This window comes from Heterodontus francisci, chromosome 8, assembly GCF_036365525.1.
Source record: "Heterodontus francisci isolate sHetFra1 chromosome 8, sHetFra1.hap1, whole genome shotgun sequence".
In the NCBI taxonomy this organism is placed as follows: Eukaryota; Metazoa; Chordata; class Chondrichthyes; order Heterodontiformes; family Heterodontidae; genus Heterodontus; species Heterodontus francisci.
This window is the reverse complement of record NC_090378.1, coordinates 66,786,551-66,813,237: the sequence shown is the minus strand read 5'-3', so window position 1 is coordinate 66,813,237 and position 26,687 is coordinate 66,786,551. Positions and strand designations below refer to the sequence as shown.

General features: G+C 43.3%; 1 protein-coding gene across 2 annotated transcripts in view; it reads right to left on the bottom strand.

Moving 5' to 3' along the window:
* Window positions 1–1,020: 1,020 nt before the first annotated feature.
* Window positions 1,021–26,687, bottom strand: part of LOC137372539 (retinoid isomerohydrolase-like) — a 46,152-nt gene continuing 20,485 nt past the window's right edge. The window contains exons 5-13 of one of the 2 annotated variants that reach the window (XM_068036432.1): window positions 9,991–10,138; window positions 8,973–9,054; window positions 7,041–7,173; window positions 6,077–6,249; window positions 4,971–5,100; window positions 2,526–2,640; window positions 2,327–2,421; window positions 2,121–2,232; window positions 1,021–1,247 (exon numbers count right to left, since the gene is read on the bottom strand). In XM_068036432.1, coding sequence (XP_067892533.1) covers window positions 1,099–1,247; window positions 2,121–2,232; window positions 2,327–2,421; window positions 2,526–2,640; window positions 4,971–5,100; window positions 6,077–6,249; window positions 7,041–7,173; window positions 8,973–9,054; window positions 9,991–10,138 — 1,137 coding nt within the window. In that variant the 3' untranslated portion in view covers window positions 1,021–1,098. The remainder of the gene's footprint in view (window positions 1,248–2,120; window positions 2,233–2,326; window positions 2,422–2,525; window positions 2,641–4,970; window positions 5,101–6,076; window positions 6,250–7,040; window positions 7,174–8,972; window positions 9,055–9,990; window positions 10,139–26,687) is intronic. The other variant, XM_068036433.1, reaches the window with a different exon arrangement.

The window sequence follows — 26,687 nt, the reverse complement described above, 5'->3', positions numbered from 1 at the left end:
ATATGCAATAGTCTGCATTGGAGTTTGCAACATTTAGTCTTCTATTGTGATGCTGTAGTTGCTTTGGAATTAATGTTAGCACTCAAAAGAAAAATGCTGTTTCCTTTGTTTTATGCTAAGGACAGGCCAATGACTTAAATAGTGGGATTTCTGTCTCTCTCCTTAATAGTAGGGTTAATTAGATGAAAATTTAATTGTTGAACTAAACCAAACTCAACGATTAAAAATCAGAGGCTAGAATTTCCACAAGGGTTCTCCCGATTATAGCAGAAAATCATGGAGAAAAGACATAAGCAGGCATTTGCACTATTTGTTCCACATTTTCACTGACATTATGGCAAGTGGTCAGCCTATCCCTTTGGAAACTGTCCCCCAGAATTTTGCCTACTTGCCCTCATCAGCTGCAGGTTGTGCATAGTACAGGAGACCATGACAGGCAACACATAATGTTGCATGCTCTTTCTGCATGTTCATGTGCTATTTTCTAAGTTACTCAAAATTATTCCCTTTTCCATTAGGTATGAAGTTGCAGACAAGAACTGGAACAACGTACATGGCTTTTCAGTTCTGCTGAAGTCCAGTGGAGTGGGAATGACTACCTGGTGTTTGTGAGGTTGGTAATAGGGAAAGACTGACAGTCATATCATACTGCTACAAGTGCAGCATCATTTTGTTACCATTATTTCAGCTTGATAATCACAAACTATAAACAGTTTAGAATTTAAGAGACTAAAAAACTCCTCATGTCAAAATGTTTTATTATTCACAACTTAAAAATAAAGCAAACTTGACTTTTTTAGCCTTTTCTTTCTTAGACATTAACTTTTAGTTTCGTACAGCTGTAATGTCAAACAATGAATGCTCGGTTTCACATAGAAATCCACTATTGGCATTAACTAATTTTGTTGCATTGTGTACTTCAAAACTGTTCAACAAATGCAAGTTAAGAATTAAGGTAATATATTTTCACATATACTAATATAACAAATAAAATAAGGGATACAATATGTTTTTGCTCTGTTCTGCATACATTACTTTGTTTTACATTGCAGTATATTTGAGTGACTATAATAATCAGTTATGCAGAGTAATAGTTCATCACTGTTTGTACATTCCATGGAAGGTAACAGGGATGTTGGTTTCCACCTCTGCCCGAGCTATCTCACTGAGATCCTTGGCATCAAGAATCAGAAGGAAGGCAGGTCTTTGTCCTGAACCTGGGCTTACAACTGAAGTCAGTAACACTCCTGTTAACAAAAAATAAATAATGATTAAACATAATATTTTTCCCCCTCTTAATTCAGACAAGTACCTCTTACTGCCTTAGCCTAGTGTTTAACACAATCCCGTTTAGAACTCATCCACCCGCCTGCATACATGTGTGAAATCTAAACCCTATACAGGGAATCACACAGGTCCTGTCAAGACATAGCTCAGTACTAGGCAGTTATCATGCCAAATGAGCCATCAGGGAGCTTTCTTTCAATTTTCACTGTTCATTCCTTGGGCTCATTTTCTTTGTAAAGAAGCTTGCAAAGTATGAGACTCCACAGCAGCAGATTCATCCATTGGTAGGGCAAGTGCACAAAGAGCCTGGATGCAAATGGTCTGATAGCCAGGTGACACATCATACATCAGGAAGGTGTCAGACAATTGGAAGTCTATCATCATGCTCTGCAGTCTCCAAACCAGGCTGCCAAGGCATCCACACACAGTTCTGCTCGTCCTGTGCATACAATCTCCTCAAATCCAAAGAGTTTAGGTGCAGATTGACAACAGCCAAGACTTAGGACCTCTTGAAGTGTGTGCAGAGTTGCTGTGGAGTTTAATTAAGTAAAACTGCACAGATTATTAGTTCTCATAAGCTTTCCACTTTTTGTCCAACAAGAATCATTCTGCCTGCTCAGTTACTGGCATGCAACATTATTTGGAACCAAATGGGAAGCTTCCCAGGTGATGATGACAGATCCAAACTCGTGTTCCCACTTATTTGACATACAGGGGAGGTAAAGTAGAATGGAAACTTCTGCTGCCATTCAACATCATAATAATAATAGTCATAAACTGTAGGGCAAGCACCATCTCACATCCTACTGCCCGACTCAACATTTATTTTATACCATCATCTTCATCCATTCCATCTGGATGTGGAACAAAGATGGGTTCAGATGGGTACGTCTCTGGTTCCTGCCATAACCAGTGCTCCTTGGTTTTCACATTTAACTTGTATATCTGCATAGGAGAAAAATAGCTGTAAGTGAAAGCAAATTAATTTTTTAATTAGCTGACTGGATATAATTTCCTCCCCATCCATCCTAGTTTTTACCTTGTCTGGAATAAAATGGTTTAGTCCCAGTCCGTAAGCATATGTATAGTCCTTTCCACTGAATTTCTGATAGTTAATTTGAGGAAATTCAAATGCTGTAACATAGAAAATATGCTTTATGCAAATGTCAAGCACTGTCAATATAACTTTCAGTATAAGATTTTATTTGCAGATTCTTGTATTAAAGGAGGGGCGTCACCTTGCCGAGGCCCTGAGAAGAGCACTTCTGGTTCCAGCCAAATTGTCCCATCTTGCCGAACTGTAGCTGTGGCAGTTGTGGTGTTGAGAGACACTAAATTTTTGCCATGTTCAACCTAGATAAGACACAATAAACAAGGCACTATTTGAAATGCTCCGCCCGATATAGTATTAACTGAGAGGACAACAATCCTTCCTTTCAAGGATTTTTAATAATGTTTATGGGCCTGAAGTTAACCACAAGGGCAACTTTGGTGGAAGTGCAGGCAGAACTCTTGCTGAAAAGGCACTGACCGAGTTGACAAAGTGAGAGGTGGTGTGTTGGCCTCCACAAGAGTGTAAAGGGGCCCTACCAGTGGGATCCAGGCTTGGCAAACAGCTTGGAACATCAAGGATCACCCATTTAAAGAAAAATAATTGATGGGCCCCCATGCTTGTGGCCAATTGGTCCAGAGATAGGGTCAGGGATGGTGTGAGCAACTCCTCTTCCCCAATGGCAGGCAGTGATTGAAGTCTCTGTTGGCAGGGAGCAAGCAATCCAAGTATAACCACCATGGGAAAGTAATTTATTCTCAATACATGACAGTAGACTGCTGGCTTGGAGTCATATCATGTGAATTGGGTTAGCTATTTTTTAGGAGTACAGTGACCATTATGCAGACAAACATTTACATAAAATTACTGCACCATCAGGGAAACCAAAAGACACTTTCTCATTTAGGTAAAGTCACTTGTTGATTCTTGAATACTTTCAAAGATTTTCTTTTTAGAGATACAGCATTGAAACAGGCCCTTCAGCCCATCGAGTCTGTGCTGACCATCAACCACTCATTTACACTAATCTTACATTAATCCCATATTCCTACCACATCCCCTCAATTCCCCTACCACCTACCTACACTAGGGGCAATTTACAATGACCAATTTACCTATCAACCTGCAAGTCTTTGGCTGTGGGAGGAAACCGGAGCACCCGGCGGAAACCCACATGATCACAGGGAGAACTTACAAACTCCGCACAAGCAGTACCCAGAATCAAACCCAGGTCACTGGAGCTGTGAGGCTGTGGTGCTAACCACTGCGCCACTGTGATTATGATTATAATAAAATTGTTTTTCTGTGATGTAGAAACTTGTCAAACTGTCCAAAGGCCTGTAAAACCTGGGGGGTGTCTTCCATGTCAATGTCAGTCTTCAGTGCTCTCCAATTGGTTGTTGTTTCCGTGAATCTCTGATCTCCCAACTTAAAATACTTCTTTCCTTCATAGTTTTCTTTTAATCCCTTGAAAGGAGTTAGTGATGCTAGGGTATCAGGAGGTATCACAGAAGCTAACTGTTCAACATTTAGTCTGGTTAGTGAGGGGCAACAACCTATTCAACATAGGGAGGTTTCATAACAAAAGCTCATTCTTTCCTCAGCTAATGCCCAAAAAAAAGGTTGAGGTAGATTTTTCTAGGGTCAGCAGACATGATACATATTTTCTCTGTGCAAAGGACTTCCCCCACTGGATGAATTGGGCCTATGCCTGCAGTAGGCATACGCCAAATATTATTATGCAAATAAGGCAGGAAGCAGCATTTTGGCCCTTCAGGTTCATTTTCCTGTGGGTTCACTAGTTGGCTGCCCAGACAGAGAAGAATGCTGACTACGATGGTGTTTTGTCTGGACCTTCGATCTGAGTGAGGTAGGCAGCAATGCAAGGGAATTCTGAAAAGGTTAAGTAGAACCTTTTCTTTGCAGCTATCCCAACTATCCTCAGGTTTCAGGCTTGCAGCACAAGACTTCCTTTTTTACTTCCAAGCACAAAGTCCTACCAGAGTGTGCTTGAAGTGTGATGGGGCTGTGAAAATTCAGGGATTGCAAGGTCCCAGGAGCAATGTCCCATTCCCACGCGCAAATACAGGGCCCTGAAGACTGGCTCCATGCATTTCCACTACAGATAGAAATCAGTAACATAAGAAAGTACAATACTGGATAAGACTCTGCAGTCCATCTGGCTTGTCCCAAAAATGCATACTCTTCAATTGCTCACTTCTCAAATATCTATCCAGCACCAACCCTGGCTGATTTTCTGCCTATCTTATTGATGCTCATGCTAACTGATAGCATTCAAATTGTCACACTAACTAAAATCAGTTAACCTGAGATTATATTTTAAACTTTACATGTCTCAATATCAGCCATAAGGCCTGATGTGCACTTCCAGAATTTTAAGTTTTTATTTCAACTTTTCAGCATTTGTCATTTTTCTCAATTTAGCCCAATTCTTGCTGTATTAGTGTATTTATACCTTGGACCACTGACCATTATTACAATAAAAGCCTATCCAAATTCATTTTAATTATGGCCTTCATAGTCAAATGAGAGGTCCATCTGTCTGTGATGGTTTCAGTCTCAGGAGGTAAATGCCATTTCCCCTTAATATTCCACAATAATTAAAACTCACATTGTTTATATCCAATGGCAGAACATATCTCCTAACTTCTGGCTGAGGTGCTCTTCTTGCATTCACTTTAAGTTCTTCCCAGTTTTCACGTAAATTGGCAAGCCACAGGTAATTATATATAAACTCAAACCTGTATTGGAAGTGATACAATATTCATTAAAATAGTTCCCATGAGATTGGAATTGGGCAAATAGGTTGCTAAAATAATGTAACTTAAAAAAATTATCTAATAAAAATGAGATTTTTGTACTGTACATTAGCAAATCATTTGGGCATTTAAGATTATTAACAGAAATGTTAATACTGGACAATGTGGTGGTACAGCTTGTAATAGCACACATGGTGAGAATTAGTTTATTTCCCCACACTGACAAGGTCCTAGTTTTTTTAGAATTGGGGAACCAGTGAGTGAAAAGTTGACACTTGCGCATGGAGGCTGGTGGTGGGGGGATGGAGGAAAGGGCAAAGGGAAAAATCAAATGCAGAGTCAGCTCCCAACTTATTCTTGTGTGCTTTCTTTTGCTGTACTCTGAAAACAGGAGATTGAATAGACACCTTCAAAATCATGAATGGTTTTGATAAAGAAGGATAAACTTTCCAGTGGCAGAAGAATCAGTAACCAGATGGCACAGATTTAAGGCAACTGGCAAAAGAACCAGAGGCTTCAAGAAGAAATATTTCTTCTACTGAGTTGTTGTGAGCCAGGTTGCAATGCCTGAAAGGATGGTGGAAGCAAATTCAATCGTAATATTCAAAAGAGAATTGGATAAATACTGGAAGGGAAAAGAATTACAGGATTGTGGGGAAGGAGCAGGGAAATGGGATTAATTGAATAGATCTACCACAGACATGATAGGCTAAATGGCCTTCTTCTGTTTTCTATCAGTCTATGATTCTATGATACAATTGGAAAACCATTTTCTGGGCTCACACATGAAACATGGCCACGAATGAGAGATCGGAGGCATCCAATTCTCCAGGTGAATCAGCACTTGACGGTATTGGTGAAAACTTTGGAGGGATGGAGTTTAACAATCCCTTTTAAATTAATATTGACATATCATTTCTTTACCATCACCAGATAATTAATTGCTATTTGCACCTACCCCTTCCAGGAGCATACATCAACAATAATAAAGCCACTGTCTTCATACGTATTAATATGATGGAAAATATTAAATGCTGAAGTCCTGTAATTGATTTTATGGTATTCACCAGTTTTCTTGTTTGCAACATGGAACCATGTCTGTAAAACAGATACTTTTATGACAAACAGGAACTCTTCCAGGTTCTGTCCAACTACAACCATCCTATCAGGGCAATGCCATTTCTACATTTGTTAGGAAGATCATAAACAGTGTACATATACTATGTTGGGATGGATACGATCAATTTAAAATTAGCACTAAGGGAGGAAGAGAGAGGTTTGGAGAAATTTCTTTACATTGAGGATCACAGACCATCAAATGCTTTGCTGAAACAGACACCATTGCACCTTTTAAGGAGAAATTGAATAAATATTTGAAACGGAGAAAGATACTATACAATGAGAAGATAGTAGGGCAGTAGGACTAGTTTTGGATTGCTCCAGCACAAATACAATTAACCTCTGTGCTGTAAATCTCTCTAGTTCTATTAGCACAAATAATTGCTTTTAATCAGAACTACAAAAAATATGAATTATGGCAAAGCTACAGGCAGTCATATATAATTATATATTGATCTATAAGTACACAACTCCTTCAGTCAAACAAATTGGGGCTTACAGTTCGCTTCTATGAGACACCACCCCATCAGATACATTGTGAGTGGGTCTATACTTTGAAACTAGTTTTTAACTAATATTCAAAATATTGCTGTAGCTTCATCTAGTATAGTTGTTATTGTATGTACGGCCATTGATGATAAGAACATGTTTCAATGCTTCATCATATTTGATTTTTAAATTGTTAAAAAAATAAATTGTAATGAACAGTTGAAGTTTTACCTAGAAAAGCATCATCAGAAACCAGAAACCTCCTTACAGAAATAAAATATTAGTTTTATTCTGCATAATGAACAGTTACTTACTCCCATGGAATCATTTGACTCAAAGCAATCCATATAGGTAGTACTTCGCACACTCCATGATGAGAGAAATTTCCACAGGTTAATTTTGACCGGTTGCTCCACAAATACAATGTAGTTTTCACACAAACCAAAACTGTTTGGATAAAGATGATTTAAGGTCACAACTAACAGTGAATTCAACAACAAGTTGCACTTATATGGAACCTTTAACATAGAAAGACATTGCATGGTGCTTTATGGAGGCTTTAAGCAAAATTAATTCTCTCGATAAATATGTTTTACATTAAAAGGGTAAACAATATGATTTTACAATCAGGATGAATTACGACCTATTCCTTCTGAATGTTCAGAAACTTCACTAAGCCAAATTAGAATGAACCCTAAATGCAACCTCCTGTAAAAGATTCTTGACCACATTTAAAATAAGGGAGCTGCTAAAATTTTCCTGGAGAATGTGTGCTTTAACTGTGGAGATAAAAGGTTTTAAAGTCTTCTAATAGCTTACCATGTGAACTTTTCATAACAAAGTATCAGGATAGTAGCATGGGGGGAATAGCAATAGTACCAAGCCCAATCTTGTACTCATGCAACATCTATACACACTTTCTGAAAGGGGATAATGATCACCAATAGCAAACATAACTAATTGTTTCCTTTTTCAGCTCAAAAACACTATCCAACCTGTTTCTATCTAATAAAATCACTTCAAAAATCCCTGTTGTGATGGAAACCCCGCATGCCAAATGGAAAATATTAATTTCATCATATGGAACTCTGCTTGAGACTTTATACTGGACATTGCATATAACTTTTAAAAAAGCAGAACAGAACAGCTAAAGATGGCCATGCACCATTTACATATGAGAAGACAAAGGCCGGCTGGGAGAGAGAGGTAATTACCTAGTCTAGCAAGAAGAATAGGGGTCTGATTGAATTACCTAGAATGTGTTTTGTCAATAGTGGTGATCAAAAGCCATTGAGACCCTTTGACTTTGAAAGAGCCAAACCAACACCACCCCACCACCTGCCCCACCACCAACTATGTCTGAAGAGCTCTGAAGTTCAAACAACTTTCCAGAAACTCCTGTTTTCAAACAAAGAGGTGGTCACATGACATATCTGCTGGTGTAACACTGAGTTTTGTGGATTGTGCCTCAGAAAGAAAGAGACTGTTACTGAACTCCAAGAATAAAGCATCTCTCTCTCTGTCTCCCTCTCCAGCAACATCCCAGGGAAGCCACAGTGGCAGCTACTAAGCCTCAAGACTACAGAACCTTACAGACAATGACCAAGAGGAAGGATAAAGCCTCCCTTCAGCCTTCCGGGACCAGAGGAGCAAACCTGAATTGTGCATGTGCCCAGTGAGAACTTGAAGACTTTAACTTCAACTAAGGACACTAAAACTCAGTATTTGAATTCCATTTATTCCAGACTATACTTTAACCTCCCAACTCTTTATTCCCCTCTGTATCTATTTATGTTTGTGTGTGCCTCTCGTATGCATGTGAGTGTGGATGCATCACATACTTTAGTAATTTTAACCGGTTTAAAGTGATAAGTTTACTAAACTTACATCCTTCTTGTTTAAACTCAAGAAAACCTGAGTGGTTGGTTCATTTTCAATTGTAATTGGAGTAACAGGAGCAAGTGCTCACTGAGTTGATAAGTTAAACCACTGGTTTAAAAGATAAACCCTGTTGTGGTCAAACCAGAGAAGGGGCGAAAGAGGAGCCTGAGACCCCATCCTCACTTGGTTGTAACACTGTTGATAAAGCTACACTCTTTCAAAATTTTGGTTATAATATAATTTTACTGGATTAGCTGTAACTTGTTAGTAAGTACAGTGTTGGTACTTCTGTTTTCCAAAAGCTTCAATGATTATTAAATAAAACATTAAAAATTGCTCCTTTGTAAAAAATAAGCAATACAAACCTGTGTACATAGGACGGCTTGAATCTGTCACTACAGGGAAACTGCACAACCACTTCTGTTTTCTTCAAAGTGTCTTGTCTATCTGTAATAATAAGCAGTTGAATGTTGGGCCACAGAAGAATCATCAAATGTGACTCCAAGTTTACGAACAGTTTGGTTGCGCATCAGACAGTTGCCAGGGAGAGGGATGGAGTTGGTGGTTAGGGAAAGGAATTCGTTACAGAGACAAACTCATTTTCGTCACTGAAGCTTCAAATCAGTTTGCAAATTGTGAATAAAATAAGGTAAATGGAATACTGCCTTTTTATTATGGGTAAGCCTCACTGCATTTGTTCCTTAAAGAGAAGGTACATTTCTGATTGGCAACCATGTGTAGCCAGTACATTTCAGAACCCATAAAAACAGCAACTAGTTATCTAGCAGAAAACCACTTAGCTTTGGAGAGACAAAAACCTTGACATCAAGAACCTGGAAATTAAACATTGTTGTACTGGGTTTTAACATTTGCCTTTTTAGTCGCAGCGGAGCTTTCGCTGAGGAAAAGCGAGAATACTTTCAAAAATGTCAGCTAAACTTTCTAGCATTGAAGAAATACACATCTGCAACTGCAGGCAGCATTTGCCAGTAATGGGTCACCAGTCCAATGGAGGCGCATTACTTTAGGAATGGGAATTAATATAGAACTGAAGAAGAGTTTATTATAAAGTTTTTGATTAACTATTTGCTTTTATTTAAAGCAGTTGTGGCCATCTGTATAATGAGGCACTTGTTTGTCCTAGCTATATAAACAGTCTAAAAGATACTGTACCCTTTGAATATCAGAAACAAATACTTACAGATTGATCTGTTTAAGCATTCATCACGATTTTCAACTACTTCTGTAAAACTTCAGTGCAATGAATGCAACAATGATGAGTCAATCATGCGCATCTGCTCCATCACCAACCCTCTCCACTGTAAGATTTTGATTGATCTCTATGGCTGAAATAGGTCTAAATATAGATATATTTATGTGTACCTGGCTGCACTGGAGGTATTTTGATAATATTGTAAGCAAAAGAAAATCTCTTCCCAAAGCAATTGCCGATATTGTAGACTGTTCCATCACGTTCAATGTGAGGGTGAGCAGTTGCACCATTGATTACGCAATAGTTACAAAGATCCACCTGCATCAAAATAAAATTACATTATGAAATGCATAATAAAATTTGAATCAGTTGGTTGTACAAATTATAATATCTTAATGTATAATGAGCTCTTAAGTTCGCCTGTACCCTCTCCAACTCGATAAATTTTGTAAGATATTTTTCTCCTTATTCTGAGGTTTACCTATGCTCTTCAGCACTAAAAGTATGGATGATGAAAAATTAAGGTCACAATTAACTGTACAATAAAAATAAAAATAAAAAACTGCAAATGAAGGGTCTCACCTGAAACATTTATAGACATAATCAATGTTTGCAGCATTTTTTTGGTTTTGTATCAATTTTGCGATTTCAAAACTGTTGCAATGATTTTAAAACAAAGCAGCAAATGTATTTGACCCCACATTAGGTATACAACATGTACCAGGACACCTCACAATTGACATGGTGAGTAACGTACTTCAGCATGAAATGCATGAGCATGCTGCCAGCATCCTCCTGGCCACAGCATGAACGTACACACATCCCCTTGAATGGTGTTGAGCTTCAGCTTTTTCCCTTTCTGCACCCGATCATTGAGCCCTGGATATATGAGCACATTCTCATACCTGGCTTTCAGATAATGCCTTCCATTAGCTGTCATCTCAAATATAAATGATTCCCAATCAGCTGTACAATGGGCATTTGCTTTTAGCATGGTTGAAGGAGCCACCCAGAGCAGTTTGTGTCATGTCAGCCACCTTGATATTCTAGATGTCGAATTATATATACCAGATTTGCTCATTCCCAACTACTTCATCCAGGTCCTCTTGTGAGCCACATTTGTAAAGAAGGTTTCCCAGCATAAGGTTGATTCTCCCTCCGAGGCAATCTGTGAGTTTCGGCCGGAGCACATCGGCTGTACACCAACAACAACAACTTGCATTTATATAGCACCTTTAATGTAATTCCCCCCAAAGAAAATTTGAAAACATTCCCTTTTATTTGCCACAGATCCATTTCACAGCTTGGATCTAGCACCTGAGCCAGAGGAAACCCTTCTGAACCATGAAGGAAAACTGTTTTGCCATTGGATTTTGCTGTCACTAAAGAAAATTGGCAAAGACCAAGTGCCTTTTGCTCTCTCAACATAATTCCATGACTTTGTTTTGGCTGATCCTCAAATCCACCAGGACCCCCAGCTAATGATATAAATCACCAATGATATCTTCCAATCAATGCCACGAAGATACCCTTTTTAACCATGTAAAGCAATTATATCTTGCTTGCTAGGCACCCAATACTATATTCCACTGGTTAGCCCAATGCTTAAGATATTGAGTAAAGTGCATTAGATCCCTAGTTAATCCTGCCAGCAAAGAAACAACTGTGAAAAAGGAGTGCTACATCACTCCTTGTAACACCATCCATCACATCATTGACGAAGATATCGAATAAGATTTCAACACTGAAAAATGTTTTTCTCTTTGGAGAGAGATAACTACAATAAGTCTCCCGTCTACATGGAGCTGGAGCAGACATACTGGTTAAAATTCAAGATTTGGCCCGGTTCTGTAGCTTTCAGATTCATCATGAGGGCTACATGAGTCACATAGCTGAAAGCCTTATGAAAGGTCATAAAAGCAGTGTAAATGGATTTCACCTGAGATTTACAGCACTCTGCAATCGTATATAAAGCCATAATCTGTCCTACACATTCCTTAAAAGACCAAAGTCCTCTCTGTTCCTTTCCAATTGCTCCACTATTCTCAATGCATCTGTTACGTATGCTATAATCACTTGAAAAATCATCTTAAGAACAAATCACGAGTTTTCAGGCTTCCTAGGGTTCCCCATCATGTGGCTAGCGATCACAATTGTACACAGGATACTGTAAGTATAATATCTCAAACAATCCTATTCACCAGCTCAGAAGGGCAACGCTAAGGTGATTACTGCCACTGTTCTCTAAGACCATTGCCATTCCATCCCCTTGTCTAGGTAGCTTTTAGAAATCTGACATGGATAACATCCATACTGGTTCCCCTACCTTTAGATAGGTGGTGCAGCGCAGAGTCCACTTCCTCACATTCATTAGGGCCTTTAATCTGTGCAGCACATTCCACTACTTACCCAATCTCCATGCAGATGTGTCTTAATGACTGCCTGTTGGGTCAGACGCAAATTCTGTATAATGTTTGTTTTAGACTTCAAGGTCTGTTGGAAGCTTGTCAACCATTGGCACTAAATACTTTTTACCATTAGTGACAGACTTTAGCCACAGGAAAATCAACCATTGATTGTCTTTGCATAATTAAGCACCCTTAGGAACAAACACAGCCTCAGCCTCATGGAGTGCTGAATCATAATCCATCTTTGCAGCAGCTCTTTATTGCTCCAAAGAGACTTCAACTCTCACTTTATAGGCCTTCTTTCACCTCACAGCTCTTTAAGACTCGCTTACTAGATGAGCAGCTAGCAAGGTCTATCAATAGTTTCGTTCTGACTTCAGCTGGTAAGGCAAGGAAATTATTGACATCATCAGTTGCCATTGAGTTCACTCTTTTGGCTAGCACACAAATCCAGGCCATACTGCATTTACATAGTACAAAGAACATTCTAGCACTGATTTGTACAGTAACAGATAAAATGATGAGACAATATTTCACAAACGAAACAGGAAAGTGACCTCAGATAAAACTCTAGGCAGGTCCCAAAGAGCACCCTGTAACAATGCCAAATTCAATATATCGAGGTTACAAGGACTTGTAATTCACAAACTCTGCTAGCCGTAACCAAGTAAAGAAGAGCGGCTTTCCATGGAATTGAAGTCTAACTGACAACAATTTTACTTGATTGAATAAAATAAAATTGATGATCTTCAAAAATCTAAATAAAAGTTAGTCATGAAAGACTGAAGTAGCTATAATGCAGCCTCAAATAGAGCTAGGATTTAACCTAATGCTGAACAAATGTTAAAGGTGCTCCAAAATATGCAGGTGATCATATGGGACAGGACAGGAGTAACTAACTTTGTAGAACACCATTGCAAAACTTTTTTCCATTTTATATCATAAGCCTTATTAGTGGATGTCTTGCGGGAGCTAATCATGATGTAACAGTTGTGGCCTTTGACCTCCACCACCTCCCTCCTCTCCACCCCCAGTCTTCCCCAAGTTGTTAAACTACATTCCTTCTGTGAGGTAACATTAGCCATGACTCAGTGATAGCAGTATCGCCCTCGAGTCAGAATGCTATGGATTCAAATCTCACCCTGAGACTCTTTTCTTTTGGGCCTCCTTATCTCGAGAGACAATGGATACGCGCCTGGAGGTGGTCAGTGGTTTGTGAAGCAGCGCCTGGAGTGGCTATAAAGGCCAATTCTGGAGTAACAGGCTCTTCCACAGGTGCTGCAGAGAAATTTGTTTGTTGGGGCTGTTGCACAGTTGGCTCTCCCCTTGCGCCTCTGTCTTTTTTCCTGCCAACTACTAAGTCTCTTCGACTCGCCACAATTTAGCCCTGTCTTTATGGCTGCCCGCCAGCTCTGGCGAATGCTGGCAACTGACTCCCACGACTTGTGATCAATGTCACACGATTTCATGTCGCGTTTGCAGACGTCTTTATAACGGAGACATGGACGGCCGGTGGGTCTGATACCAGTGGCGAGCTCGCTGTACAATGTGTCTTTGGGGATCCTGCCATCTTCCATGCGGCTCACATGGCCAAGCCATCTCAAGCGCCGCTGACTCAGTAGTGTGTATAAGCTGGGGATGTTGGCCGCTTCAAGGACTTCTGTGTTGGAGATATAGTCCTGCCACCTGATGCCAAGTATTCTCCGAAGGCAGCGAAGATGGAATGAATTGAGACGTCGCTCTTGGCTGGCATACGTTGTCCAGGCCTCGCTGCCGTAGAGCAAGGTACTGAGGACACAGGCCTGATACACTCGGACTTTTGTGTTCCGTGTCAGTGCGCCATTTTCCCACACTCTCTTGGCCAGTCTGAACATAGCAGTGGAAGCCTTACCCATGCGCTTGTTGATTTCTGCATCTAGAGACAGGTTACTGGTGATAGTTGAGCCTAGGTAGGTGAACTCTTGAACCACTTCCAGAGCGTGGTCGCCAATATTGATGGATGGAGCATTTCTGACATCCTGCCCCATGATGTTCGTTTTCTTGAGGCTGATGGTTAGGCCAAATTCATTGCAGGCAGACGCAAACCTGTCGATGAGACTCTGCAGGCATTCTTCAGTGTGAGATGTTAAAGCAGCATCGTCAGCAAAGAGGAGTTCTCTGATGAGGACTTTCCGTACTTTGGACTTCGCTCTTAGACGGGCAAGGTTGAACAACCTGCCCCCTGATCTTGTGTGGAGGAAAATTCCTTCTTCAGAGGATTTGAACGCATGTGAAAGCAGCAGGGAGAAGAAAATCCCAAAAAGTGTGGGTGCGAGAACACAGCCCTGTTTCACACCACTCAGGATAGGAAAGGGCTCTGATGAGGAGCCACCATGTTGAATTGTGCCTTTCATATTGTCATGGAATGAGGTGATGATACTTAGTAGCTTTGGTGGACATCCGATCTTTTCTAGTAGTCTGAAGAGACCACGTCTGCTGACGAGGTCAAAGGCTTTGGTGAGATCAATGAAAGCAATGTAGAGGGGCATCTGTTGTTCACGGCATTTCTCCTGTATCTGACGAAGGGAGAACAGCATGTCAATAGTCGATCTCTCTGCACGAAAGCCACACTGTGCCTCAGGGTAGACGCGCTCGGCCAGCTTCTGGAGCCTGTTCAGAGCGACTCGAGCAAAGACTTTCCCCACTATGCTGAGCAGGGAGATTCCACGGTAGTTGTTGCAGTCACCGCGGTCACCTTTGTTTTTATAGAGGGTGATGATGTTGGCATCGCGCATGTCCTGGGGTACCCTGAGACTATGCTCCCTAATTCTAGAACTCTCCAGCCAGGGGAAATAGCCTATCAGTATCTACCCTATCAAGCCCCCTCAGAATCTAATAAATTTCAATGAGATCGCTTTTCATTCTTCGAAACTCAAGATAGTATAGGCCTAATCTACACAACCTCTCATCGTAGGACAACCCTCTGACCAAGAACCAAAATACTGAACCTTCAATGCACTGCCTCCAAGGCAAGTATATCCTTCCTTAGATAAAGAGACCAAAACTGTGCACAGCACTGCAGGTGTGATCTCACCAAAGGCTATACAATTGTAGCAAGACTTCCTTACTTTTGTGCTCCAGCCTCCTTGCAATGAAGGCCTACATTCCATTTGCCTTCTTAAATGCTTGCTGTACCTGCATGTTAACTTCCTATATTTCTTGTACGAGGATACCCAAATCTTTTTGAACATCAATATTTAAAAGTTTCTCACATTTAAAAATATTCTGCTTTTGTATTCTTCCTATCAAAATGAAAAATCTCACATTTCCCCACATTATACTCCATTTGCCATCTTATTGCCCATTGATTTAACCTATCTACATCTCTTTGCAGCCTCTTTGTGTCTTCTCATTAAAAAAGATTTCAATTAGGTAGATACAGAGAAACACATTCTTCTGATAGGAGAATCCAGAATAATGGATACAAATTTGAAATTAGAGCCATGTCATTCAGGGGTGAAATCAGAAAGCTCTTTTTCACACAACCAGTACTGGAAATCTGAACTCTCTTTCCAAAAAGGCTGTGGATGCTGATTGGCAGATTTTTTATTAGGTAAGGCTATCAAAAGGGATGTGGATCAAAGTAGTTGAGGTACAGATCAGTCATGATCTAATAGAATGGCAGAACAGGTTTGAGGGGCTGAATGGCCGACTCCTGTTCCTGTTCCTGTTCCAACCAACAAGCAAGTCACATTTCAGTTAATTATGATGCTACAATTCTACATGGGAATGACTATTTAAGATGGTTTGATGACTCAAGTGACTGAGAACTTCAGGATTCTAAGACATCACTGTTCAGCAAAAAATAAATGAAACCATTATGGAATAGAAGAGTGAATGATAAAAAATCACTAGAATAAGTACAGCACTGAGCTCCAAATAGTGTCAAGTAAATTCTAGAGACTAGAGACATTCTGTCTATGCAAATTGTGACATTGAATCAAGAGAATATCATGACAATGAAGGTGAATCAAAGCTCACAAAACAAGATGTACTGCACATTTATTAGGATGTTCGCACAGTAAATGAGGTTAGAACATACGAACATATGAATTAGGAGCAGGAGTAGGCCACTCGGCCCCTCGAGCCTGCTCCGCCATTCAATATGTTCATGACTGAACTGATTACTCCACATTTCCACTTACCCCCGATAACCTTCCACCCTCTTGCTTATCAAGAATCTATCTACCTCTGCCTTAAAAATATTCAAAGACTCTGCTTCCACCGCCTTTTGAGGAAGAGAATTCCAAAGACTCACGACCCTCTGAGAGAAAAAAATTCTCCTCATCTCTGACTTAAATGGGTGACCCCTTATTTTAAACAGTGAACTCTAGTTTGAGATTCTCCCACAAGGGGAAACATTCTTTCCATATCCACCCTGTCAAGACCCCTCAGGATCTTATATGTTTCAATCAAGTTGCCTCTTACTCTTCTAAATTCCAGCGGATACAAGCCTAGCTTGTCCAATCTTTCCTCGTAAGACAGCCAGTCCATCCCAGGTATTAGTCTAGTAAACCTTCTCTGTATTACCTCCAGTGCATTTACATCCTTCCTTAAATAAGGAGACTAGTACTGTACACAGTACGCCCAGATGTGGTCCCACCAATGCCCTGTATAGCTGAAGAAAAGCCGATGTGCACCTTCAAATTGATCTATACAAGCAGTTTCAAGTCATACAACAAGAGGAATCATTTATTAGTCATCAAGTATCAGAAAAGCCCTGAGTGAAAATAAGTGTCATCTACATGAAATGAATGGAAGAAACTATAACACATGCATTGACTATTATTCTGATTTCTTTGAAATAGACAGACTGATGAAAAAGGGAAAACAGTCACAGCAAAGATAAAAGCATGCCGTTATATTCCAATTCCACAAAAAATAATGGCTGAAGCTTTTGTTACAGGGTCTGAAATCCAACCAATAGAACATTTCCGAGTCCCAACCCCACGTCGCGTCAACGTCAGTGATGTGACACTGTTTTCAAATTCAAAGTAGTTAATTGGCCTGCGAGCAAGTCCGCCACCAATTAGAGCCACCAGAAGTGTCCTGGAGGTGGGAACACATTTGTGAGGGTAATTTTAAAATTGGGCTTGCCATTGTCTTTAGTAATGCAGCACCAGGGAGATCAGAGGACCTGTGTGGGTATGGACATGTGTCCCTGGGCAGCACCTCGTTTCTCTGATGCCTCCCTGGAGGGTCGCACTGATGCAGTCTCACAGAGGAGAGGGCTGTTCTTCCTGGTGTCAGGAAGGAGAAATCCACCCAGCGAGACCAAGAGGCCTTAGATGGAGGTGGCCACAGAGGTCAGCAGCCAGGGACCCACCAGAAGGACCTGGGTCCACTGTAGAAAAAGGTTCAATGACCTCTTGAATTCTGGTAAGGCGAGTGACCAGCGGCAACTGGTTCAATGGACACCAACTCTCTAAGCACCAGAATGCAAGCAAGCTGACCTCACAAAATGTCCATAGTTCTCCCTCACATTGTCGGAGTAAGTGAGCGAGCACAACACATGTGGGGCGACACTTAGGGGAACATCTACCCATGTGTATGTCATGCTGGAAGAGATGAGGGGGGGCAGCCTATTGATGAATGATTCTCTTCTCATCCTGCAGAAGACAGCCCATAATACATGGGAGATGGTCAGAACAGGAGGTGGAGTGGCCCAGTTCCACACTCTGACAGCATTGGAGGAGGCGGCGCTGTGGATCGCCAGGGTGCCCTCGAGACATTCAGTGGGGGATAGTGAGATGGGAGGCTATGAACAGCAGATAGTTCTATCTTGAAGTGAAGGGCATGGAGGAGGCTCCTGCCTAATGTGTGCAATGGATCTTAAACCGTTGTCATCTGAGGTGATCGTTGTGCTGGGGCACTTGTTGAATAGAACCATTTGTTATTTCCATTTTCTTGTGTCTCCTATAGGGCCAGTTGCAGAGCGGGAGCAAAGTGGACCTGCCTGGTGGTGCCATTCTCGGCAGGGTTGAGCCCACGGAACTTGCACCATCACATCGTACCTCGGCATCTTCCACCAGTGCCGAGACACTCACCTCAGTTGGGCCACAAATTAGCATAGAAAGGGGACCTCATCACGCGTGAGCAGGAGGAGGAGAGTAAGGCAGAGTCACCTGTGGGTAGTCCCCTCAGAGGATGGACGACAGACAAAGCGATGCTTCGCTGGGCCCAGGTGCTGGGCCTCGGATATCACAAACAAGAGGATCTTCCTCGAGAACCAGAGGCAGATAAGTTCCCATTTGTCAGAGTTCCCTAAGTACTTGAAGAGCCAGAAGCAGATAATGGAGGAGTCCATGGAGCGCATGTGCTCTATCATGGCCCAGGGATTCAAATGCATGAGCTCCTCCATTGACAGATTGGGCAACCTCTTGGAGAGCCAAATGCAGCACCACACTGAGTGGGTGCAGGAACAGCGCACTGATAGGCACAGAAAGAGTGAAACTCTCTGTAGTATTGACAGCCCAGTGTCGCAGATGGCACAGAGGTGCTCAGAGTGGATGCCAGCGGCATCCCAGTCGGTGGCCTCATCTAGCATCCAAGGGCCCCAGGAAATAGCCGAGACAGTCATAGTGGCAGATGAAGGGGCCACACCTCAGGGGGTATCGGCATCACCCTTTGGCTCCTTTTGCCCTCCGACAGGAACCATTCGTTTGCCAGGGCCCTGTGACAGAGGCTGTCCCTGCAATGACATAAGTACAGCAGCCTGTGGAGGAGCCCCCAAGGGCACTTCGAAGACGGGGATGGAAGCCAAAGGCATCTCAGCCGGAAGCAGTGAGTAGGGAGCAGGCTGCCTCCACCTCATCCTCAGCCACAGCGCCATGTCATTGAATGCATTTAATGGGTCACCTGGGTGCTATTGTCTACATCTGTCTGTTATTTCATTTGCATCACAATATAACTTCTTTATGTCATCACTGTGACAGGTATATTGTTGATGTCTCATCTCAGAAGGAGCATGTAGCATTGTGGGGCTAGTGGTGGGGAAACGTGGAGCCCTGGGAATGTTATGAGCCCATACCTTTTGATGTTGCACAATGTTGGCGGAGGAACCCTCCATCTCCATCCTCACGGCTGCTAATACGACCTTGCATTTCAGGCCATAGCGGAGAAACAGTTCTGTATGCTGGAAAGTGAGTTTAGGGGTCATCAGTCGCAAAGGGTTAGGGGAGATCAGGTGAAACACTGCTGAATGAGCATGGCCCTTGTTGCTATGCCAGCCTGCAGTTTATCCTAAGGTCCAGGACGGCGTTCACAGGTGTCCTCCACTGCTTGGCCGTCGGCCACCTCTGGAGCTATCCCTTCCTCCTCTTCCTCTTCCTCCTCCCAGTCCTCCTCAAGATGGAGTGGTGTTCCAGCTCCTCCTCTTCATCCATCTCCAGGCCTCTTTGCAGTGTCTTGTTGTGCAACGTCCAGCAGATGACCACAATACGCGACACTCTGGCGGGCTCGTACTGGAGGGCACCACCCAAAATGTCAAGGAAACAGAAGCGTACCTTCAAGAGGCCAAAGGTCTGTTCAATGCAGGTCCGTGTTAGGAGATGGCTTTGATTGCAGCCTGTCTCCATCTATGTCTGGGTTTCAGACAGGCATCAGGAGCCACTGCTTTATGGGATAACCCTTATTCCCCAGCAGCCATCCATGGAGTCTGGATGTGGGCCTGAAGATGTGGGCCTGAAGAGGTGCGGCACCTGGGACTCTAGCAGGATAAAGAAGTGATGACAGCTGCCCAGGAACCAGGCGCAGATCACCGCAAGATTCACTTCCTGTGATCATAGACAGTTGGACATTCAATGAGTGGTAGCCCTTTCTGTTCAGGGATCTGACCAGCAGGACTGTCAGTGCCTTGATGGCGATGTGGGTGTAATCGATGACCCTCTGGACCTGAGAGAATCCATCAATGGCAGCGAAGCCCAAATCCCCCTGTGCTTGCGCTGGCCCATCTGTGTCAAAGTGGATGTTCTCCCCCGTCCTCCGGAATATGGCATCCGTGACCTACCTAATGGCTTGATGAGCTGCTGAGTGCGAGATGCCACCTAGGTCTGCAGCTGATCCCTGGAACAAGCCAATTGTATAGAAATTCAGGACGATGGTGACCTTGACGGCTGCACGTAAGGGACTACCATGGGGGCTGCGAGGCCTCAGGTCATTGTGGATCAGAACACAAAGGTCTGAGATCATCTGCCTGGATGGGTGTAGCCTCCTACAGCACTGCTGCATTGTCATTTGCAGATAGTTGGCACTTGGGGAGTAGCCCAGATGTCTTGGGAGCGTCTTCTTTCCCTTGCAGCCCCCCACCGTGTTCCTCTGTCCTCCTCCTGTCCAGGAGGTTGGATCTGCTGAAGCTCATCAGGGCTGCTCTGTCCAATGTCAGAGTAGCCTGTTCCCATCTGACCTCCATCAGCTGGGCTTTGTACGTAGACCAGGCCTTCCCCTGCTGACCCCAGGTGCCCAAGTGATATTTGTGGGCTAACATTATTCTCTGGATTCTTGTCACTCAGTACTGAGAAAAGCAAGTCTTCTAGATTCAATGGCTACTCAGTGGCACTTTTGGAGCAGCTGAGATTTATTTTGGGCCTCTGCATTATGTTAATCAGCCCATCCCATAGCCCTCATGGCCCTTCACAATGTTCACGTCTTCTAAACCCTGCCACAGTCCAGACATGGCATTTTCCCATTCCCTTCCAATGAAAATTCCAAACTGCTGATGACAAGCCTTTTAATGAGCTCACAATGAGCTCAACAGGCACTTTATTGGAGGCATGCGGGCTTGCCGTTCCCTCCCTCCCGGCATCCCTTTAAAAATAGCTTTGTGTTGCAGGGGCAGTGGGACCCCTTGCCAACCTCAGAGAACGAGATCTTCAAATTTCATATGCAGCCACTCCCGCTCACAGCAGATCTTTAAAAATCTGGCCCAATATTTCTGATGTTTTAGGGTCTTTATTTGAGCGGCCTACAGTGATCTCTTTAAGAACTGCTGATTAGACAGATGATCATCCAAATATTCCCGTTGGAGCTGAAATGAGTGCAGGACCCTCATTTCAGTTTTGCACTTATTTCAGACGACTGCCAGGCCTGCCTAAAAAAATGTGGAACCAATTTAATATTGGCTCAAATGCCCACGCAGAACGGGCACAGGCCCCTGTTGTACTAAATTGGAAATTACTGTGCCTGTTTTACAGATGCAACAGTGTTGAACTTAGGTCCTTATATGTTTTCCTTGAGTGAAATAGGACCCGAGATGGCTTTTGCTGCAAGTCTGTTCAGTTAAAAATGACTGGTTCTTCAACGGCATCGGCGGAAAGCCAGCACGGACTCGATGGGCTGAATTTTACGCCACCCCAGCGGGTCACATGATGGCGTAGGGGCAGTTGGGAGTGGCATAAAATTGAGCGGGAGGCTCCGGGAGGCCTTCCTGCCCCATTCCTGCCTCCAGTCAACTTTACGGTGGTCAGACGGGGGGGGGGTTGGGGGGGGGAGGGGGAATGGCCCGCCCAACTGAGGCCAATCAAGGCCCTTAAGTGGCCACCTAAAGGCCACTTAAGGGCCCTTGCTCTCCTCCACGGGTATTTTACCCATGGCAAGCGGGTGTGCTGGGGACGTGAAAGGCCGCCCAGTGATAGCTGCCGGCCTTACTGAGCGCCGGGGGGATTGGGGGGGGGCCATGGCAGTCGGGCACAGGGTGCCCGATTGAGGGCTCCCACCTCCCAACCCACCCTCCCGGACCCAAGACGCCTCCCCCTCCCCCCAAACGACTACCCTAGCCTCAGCAGGGCATGATCAATCTCCCTGGTGCATGCCCAACTTACCTTCCTTCCTGGTTCCATGTCGTCCGATGGCCTGCAGTCCCAGCAGTGGCCACCGCTCCCAGTGATGCTGCTGGGACTAAGAGCTGCCGGCCCGCTGATTGGCAGCCCACTGAGGCGGGGCTTCCTCCTTCAAGCGGGTGGAAGTCCCGCTTCGGGACAATTAAAGACAGGAGACCCGTAAAATGCGGGACGGATCCCCGGGCTAGGCAGAAGCGGGTTCGCCACCGACTTTTACGTCGGTGGCGAATTCAAGTCTGCCTAAGGTAAGATCCAGCCCTATGAATCTAATGCGGATAACAATTCATTTCTTCCAAAGTGAATAATGGATGCATAATGTTAGTGTTCTCATTAAGAAGGTAGCAACACAGTGCCACAAAGAACAATGTAGAAATACTATGAATCATGCTGTTCATGCTTTGTACTGTGTTACAACCAGGTGCGAAAGGTGTCTAGGGGTCCTTTTCAGCCTTCGTCTGGTCTTACTGTAACAGGGTTTTGTTTTAAACACACCATGTTTTGAGCTCCCCTTTAGTGAATCCTCATTCACTGCTTCCCAATTATAAGGCAAAGAAATGAGTACAAACAGGCTTTCTTAGGTTTAAAGAAGGAAAGTGAAATTTATTTAAACTTAAACTCTAACTTGGTTAAACGCCTACAGATACATGCCGTGCCCCACGCTGGCATGCATACGCAATACGCACATGCAAATAGAAACAGAAAAGAGAAGAGAAATAAAGTGGAGGTTTGAGGCAATATCTGAAGAGTTTCTTGTTACTGTGCTTCAAGTTCACTGCAGAGTCCTTTTGTAGGTAGTTCTTGCTTGTAGGTAACTCTTGCTTTTCGTTGGGGCCCAGTATTCTTCTTAAACCTTATTCACTGTAGGAGAGTTTTCTCTCTTGGGGTTCCTGTGTCTTCAATGAATTCCAAAGCTGGTGAGAATGAACTGAGCAGACAGGAGAGGCTGTGGTGAGCCAGCCATGAGAGGTCTTTTCAGTCCAGGAGCAAACAGCTTTCTGCCTTCAAACACTCTGGCAAGTTCAAATTAAAAAAAACTCAGGTTGCCCAGCAGGTTAGTCATGTGACTGGTGTGTGTGACCACATCCGTTTGTGTATTTGGCCATCTCAGCAGTCAACCTGTATTGCGAGCTCCTCCACCCTCAATGTCTGGTAATCAAAAGTCCATTGTGGATTAAATTGGAGCAGGGACTGGTTCCTTTGTTCCAACACTGTCAAGTATGCAAAAAATGTCCTTCCAACCAGAGGCTTGGCAACCCCTTGTAATAGACCTTCTTTTCTTCCCAGCAACAATTTTAAAATGTAATGCCCATGTGGCAAAATTAATGTCCCTCATTCTTGACAGGTGGGGCCCTGCATGACACCTCCACACCCAGGTGAATGAAACGTGATTTGGGAAAAAAACAGCCCATATCATTAAAAGGTTTGAGAGAAATATAAGATACAGAAAGAAAAAACATGCATTTCTCTCATTCATTACCATTCATTCATAATTTAATTTCCCCTTTTTGGCATCCAAGTCACCATGTGGTTCTTTGGGGAAGCTTTTCTTCAGTTTGTCCATTGACATGACTGCTTAGGGTTTGGTTCCTGCTGAGGTAATTTTTTTTCAGGAGAGTTAATAGTGGGCAGGTCTATCCTGAACTCTCTTTCAGTGCTTTGCTGAGTCATGCAAAGGCTTTTGATTTCAGGGGATGGGTGGTTCCCTTTTAAATATTTCTCCTTGGTACCTCTGCGGCACCACTAACTGGTGAACTACTGTCCACACCTTGCTGTCAGGTCTGTGAAGAGAACTCCATTTCATCATCAGTACCTCATTCTTTAAATAGTAGCAATCAGGGACTCCCTCTGCTTCACTTTCAGACTGGGCCACCTGTGCTAACTCGCACAATACTGGGTCAGCTCGCTGAGCCTCACCAAGGAAAAATCTATTTAACTCATTCCCTGGGTCGCCTAACTTTTCAAAGAAAGTCTTGGCCAGGCAGACCTTATGGTCTCTGCCTGCAATGCCAATGCAGTCTCCTCTGGGGAGCTGGTTTGATCATGCCGTCATCCACTACACATTCAGGGACTCTGCAGAGGTCTGTCTCCTGCCACTGCCCTGTCTCTCTGACCTCCTGCAGCCATTTTTTCACTACTGGGGGGCTACCACCTTCACTCATGCCAGATCATTACCTAGGAGCAGGTCAACCCCGTCCACAGGCAAACGAGGGACAATCCCTATGGTCACTGGTCCTGAAACTAGGTCGCACTCCAGGTGCACCTGGTGTACAGGTACAGGCATACACTGCCCTCCAATACCATTCACCACCATTTTGGTGTTCACTGCACTCTCTGGGGGAAAGGTCAGGCCTTTTCCCAATAAAAGAGATCCTAGTGGCCCCTGTGACCCTGAGAATCACTATGAGCTTGCTTGACCCATTCGAGGGGTATGGGGTTACTTTCCCATCAAACACAAAACACTAATAACCTTCAGAAGTCCTATTAAATTTTCCTGCACCGGCTGTAGTAAGCTTCCTGGGTTGCACTCTTACTTCAGTTAAAGCCACAGTTTGCTCTGCTGTGCTTTCCAACAGGTCCCCATCTTCACTGAGTGTGTGTGCCCTGATTAACCCTACAGGTTTTCCCTTTCATTTCCAACAATCAGCTTTTAAATGCCTCGCTTTATTACAATGGAAGCACACACGTCTCTGGGTCTCACTCTTTCTCACAGCACTTTCCTTTTTGGCTGGAGGAGAGCCCCCTATGTCTCCTGTTTTCCGTTCTGTCCCAGGACTGCCTGGGCTTCAATCCTTTTCGGATTTGTGGGGGTGATTAGGAAAGGTTCTCCCCTGGGAAACTGACTTGTAATTTAAAGCAAACTCATCGGCCAAAACGGCCACTTGCTGGGCTCTCTAAACCCGCTGCTCCTCTACATGGGTCTTTATTGAGAGTGAGAGTTTTTAAATTCTCCTAACAGAACTGCTTCCCTGAGAATCTCATAGCTGAGCTGTATTTTCAGAGCCCTCAGCCACTGGTCAAAAGCCAGCTGCTTACTTCTTTCAAACTCCAGATAAGTTTGATTAGCTTGCTTTTTGAGGGTTCTAAACTTTTGGCGGTAGGCTTTAGGTACTAATTCCTATGCCCCAAGGATAGAATTTTTGCTCAGTTCATAATTTGATGAACTCTCATCTGGCAACAGGGAATAAACCTCATGGGCTTTTCCAGTTAGCTTGCTTTGTAGCAAAAGAAACCAGGTCTCAGCTGGCCATTTTAGCTGCCTTGCCAGTTTCTCAAAATACACAAAAAATGCTTCCACATCTCCCTCATTGAATTTTGGAATTAGTTTAGAGAGTTTTAACAATTTTGTACCCAGCCCTGAATTATGCTCCTCCATATTGGCCATGCTTTCACTGGGGTCACTCTGTCGCCCCTTGTTAAACAGCTCTCTTTCTTCAGATTCATTCTGGAATATTCTTTCTTTCTCTCTCCCCTCTCTCTCTCGTTCCTTCTCCTGTCTTTCTCTTCACATTCCTTTTAGAGGCTTCTCTCTTTCTCCCTCTCCTGCCCCCCTCTCTCTTTTTCTCGAATTCAAGTTTCCTTTATTCCAGTTGTAACTTTGCTAACAGTGCCCCATCTGGGTCTGCTTCTAACACTGCTTCTGCTTCTTCAGATTCAAGGGAAAAATGGTTGGCCACTAGCCTTAGGAGTTCAGACTGCTTAGCCTTGCCACGTACAGTGATCCCACACTGCTCAGCCATTTTCCTCAACTCCTCCATAGACAGTGCTTTTAACTTATCCCAGGTTACTTCACCCTGGCTTGGAGAGCTACTAGCTTCAGTTGCAGACATGTTAGTACTCAATCACACACAACCACAAGAAAATCTGTATTAATCTTGCTCTTTTTTGATTGGGAACAATTTGGCTTCCCACTTCCAATGTCTCTTGTTTGTCTGTGGGTAAAATCCTGGACGAGCCCCCAAATTTCTGTTTCGACCAAGTGAGAAAGGTGTCTAGGGGTCCTTTTCAGCCTTCACCTGGTCTTACTGTAACAGGGTTTAATTTTAAACACTGTGTTTTGAGCTCCCCCTTGATGATTGCTAGTTCACCGTTTTCCAATTATAAGGCAAAGAAATGAGCACAAACGGGCTTTCTTAGGTTTAAAGAAAAAAGGTGAAATTTATTAAAAGTTAAACTCTAATTCAGTTAACGCCTATGGATACACGCCGTGCCCCACGCTAGCATGCATGCACGATACGCACATGCAGATAGAGACAGAAAAGAGAAGAAATATAAAGTGGAGAGGTTTGAGGCAATATCTGAAGAGTTTCTTGTTACTGTGCTTTGAGCTCACTGTAGAGTCGTTTTGTAGGTAATTCTTGCTTGTAGGTAATTCTTGCTTTTCGTTGGGGCCCAGTATTCTTCCTAAACTTTGTTCACTGTTCTCTCTTGGCGTTCCTGTGTCTTCAATCAATTCCAATGCTGGTGAGAATGAGACGAGGAGAGGCTGCGGCGAGTCAGCCACGAGAGGTTTTTTGATCCATGAGCAATTAGCTTTCTGCCTTCAAACCCTCCATGGCAAGTTCAAATTCAAAAAACTCAGGTTGC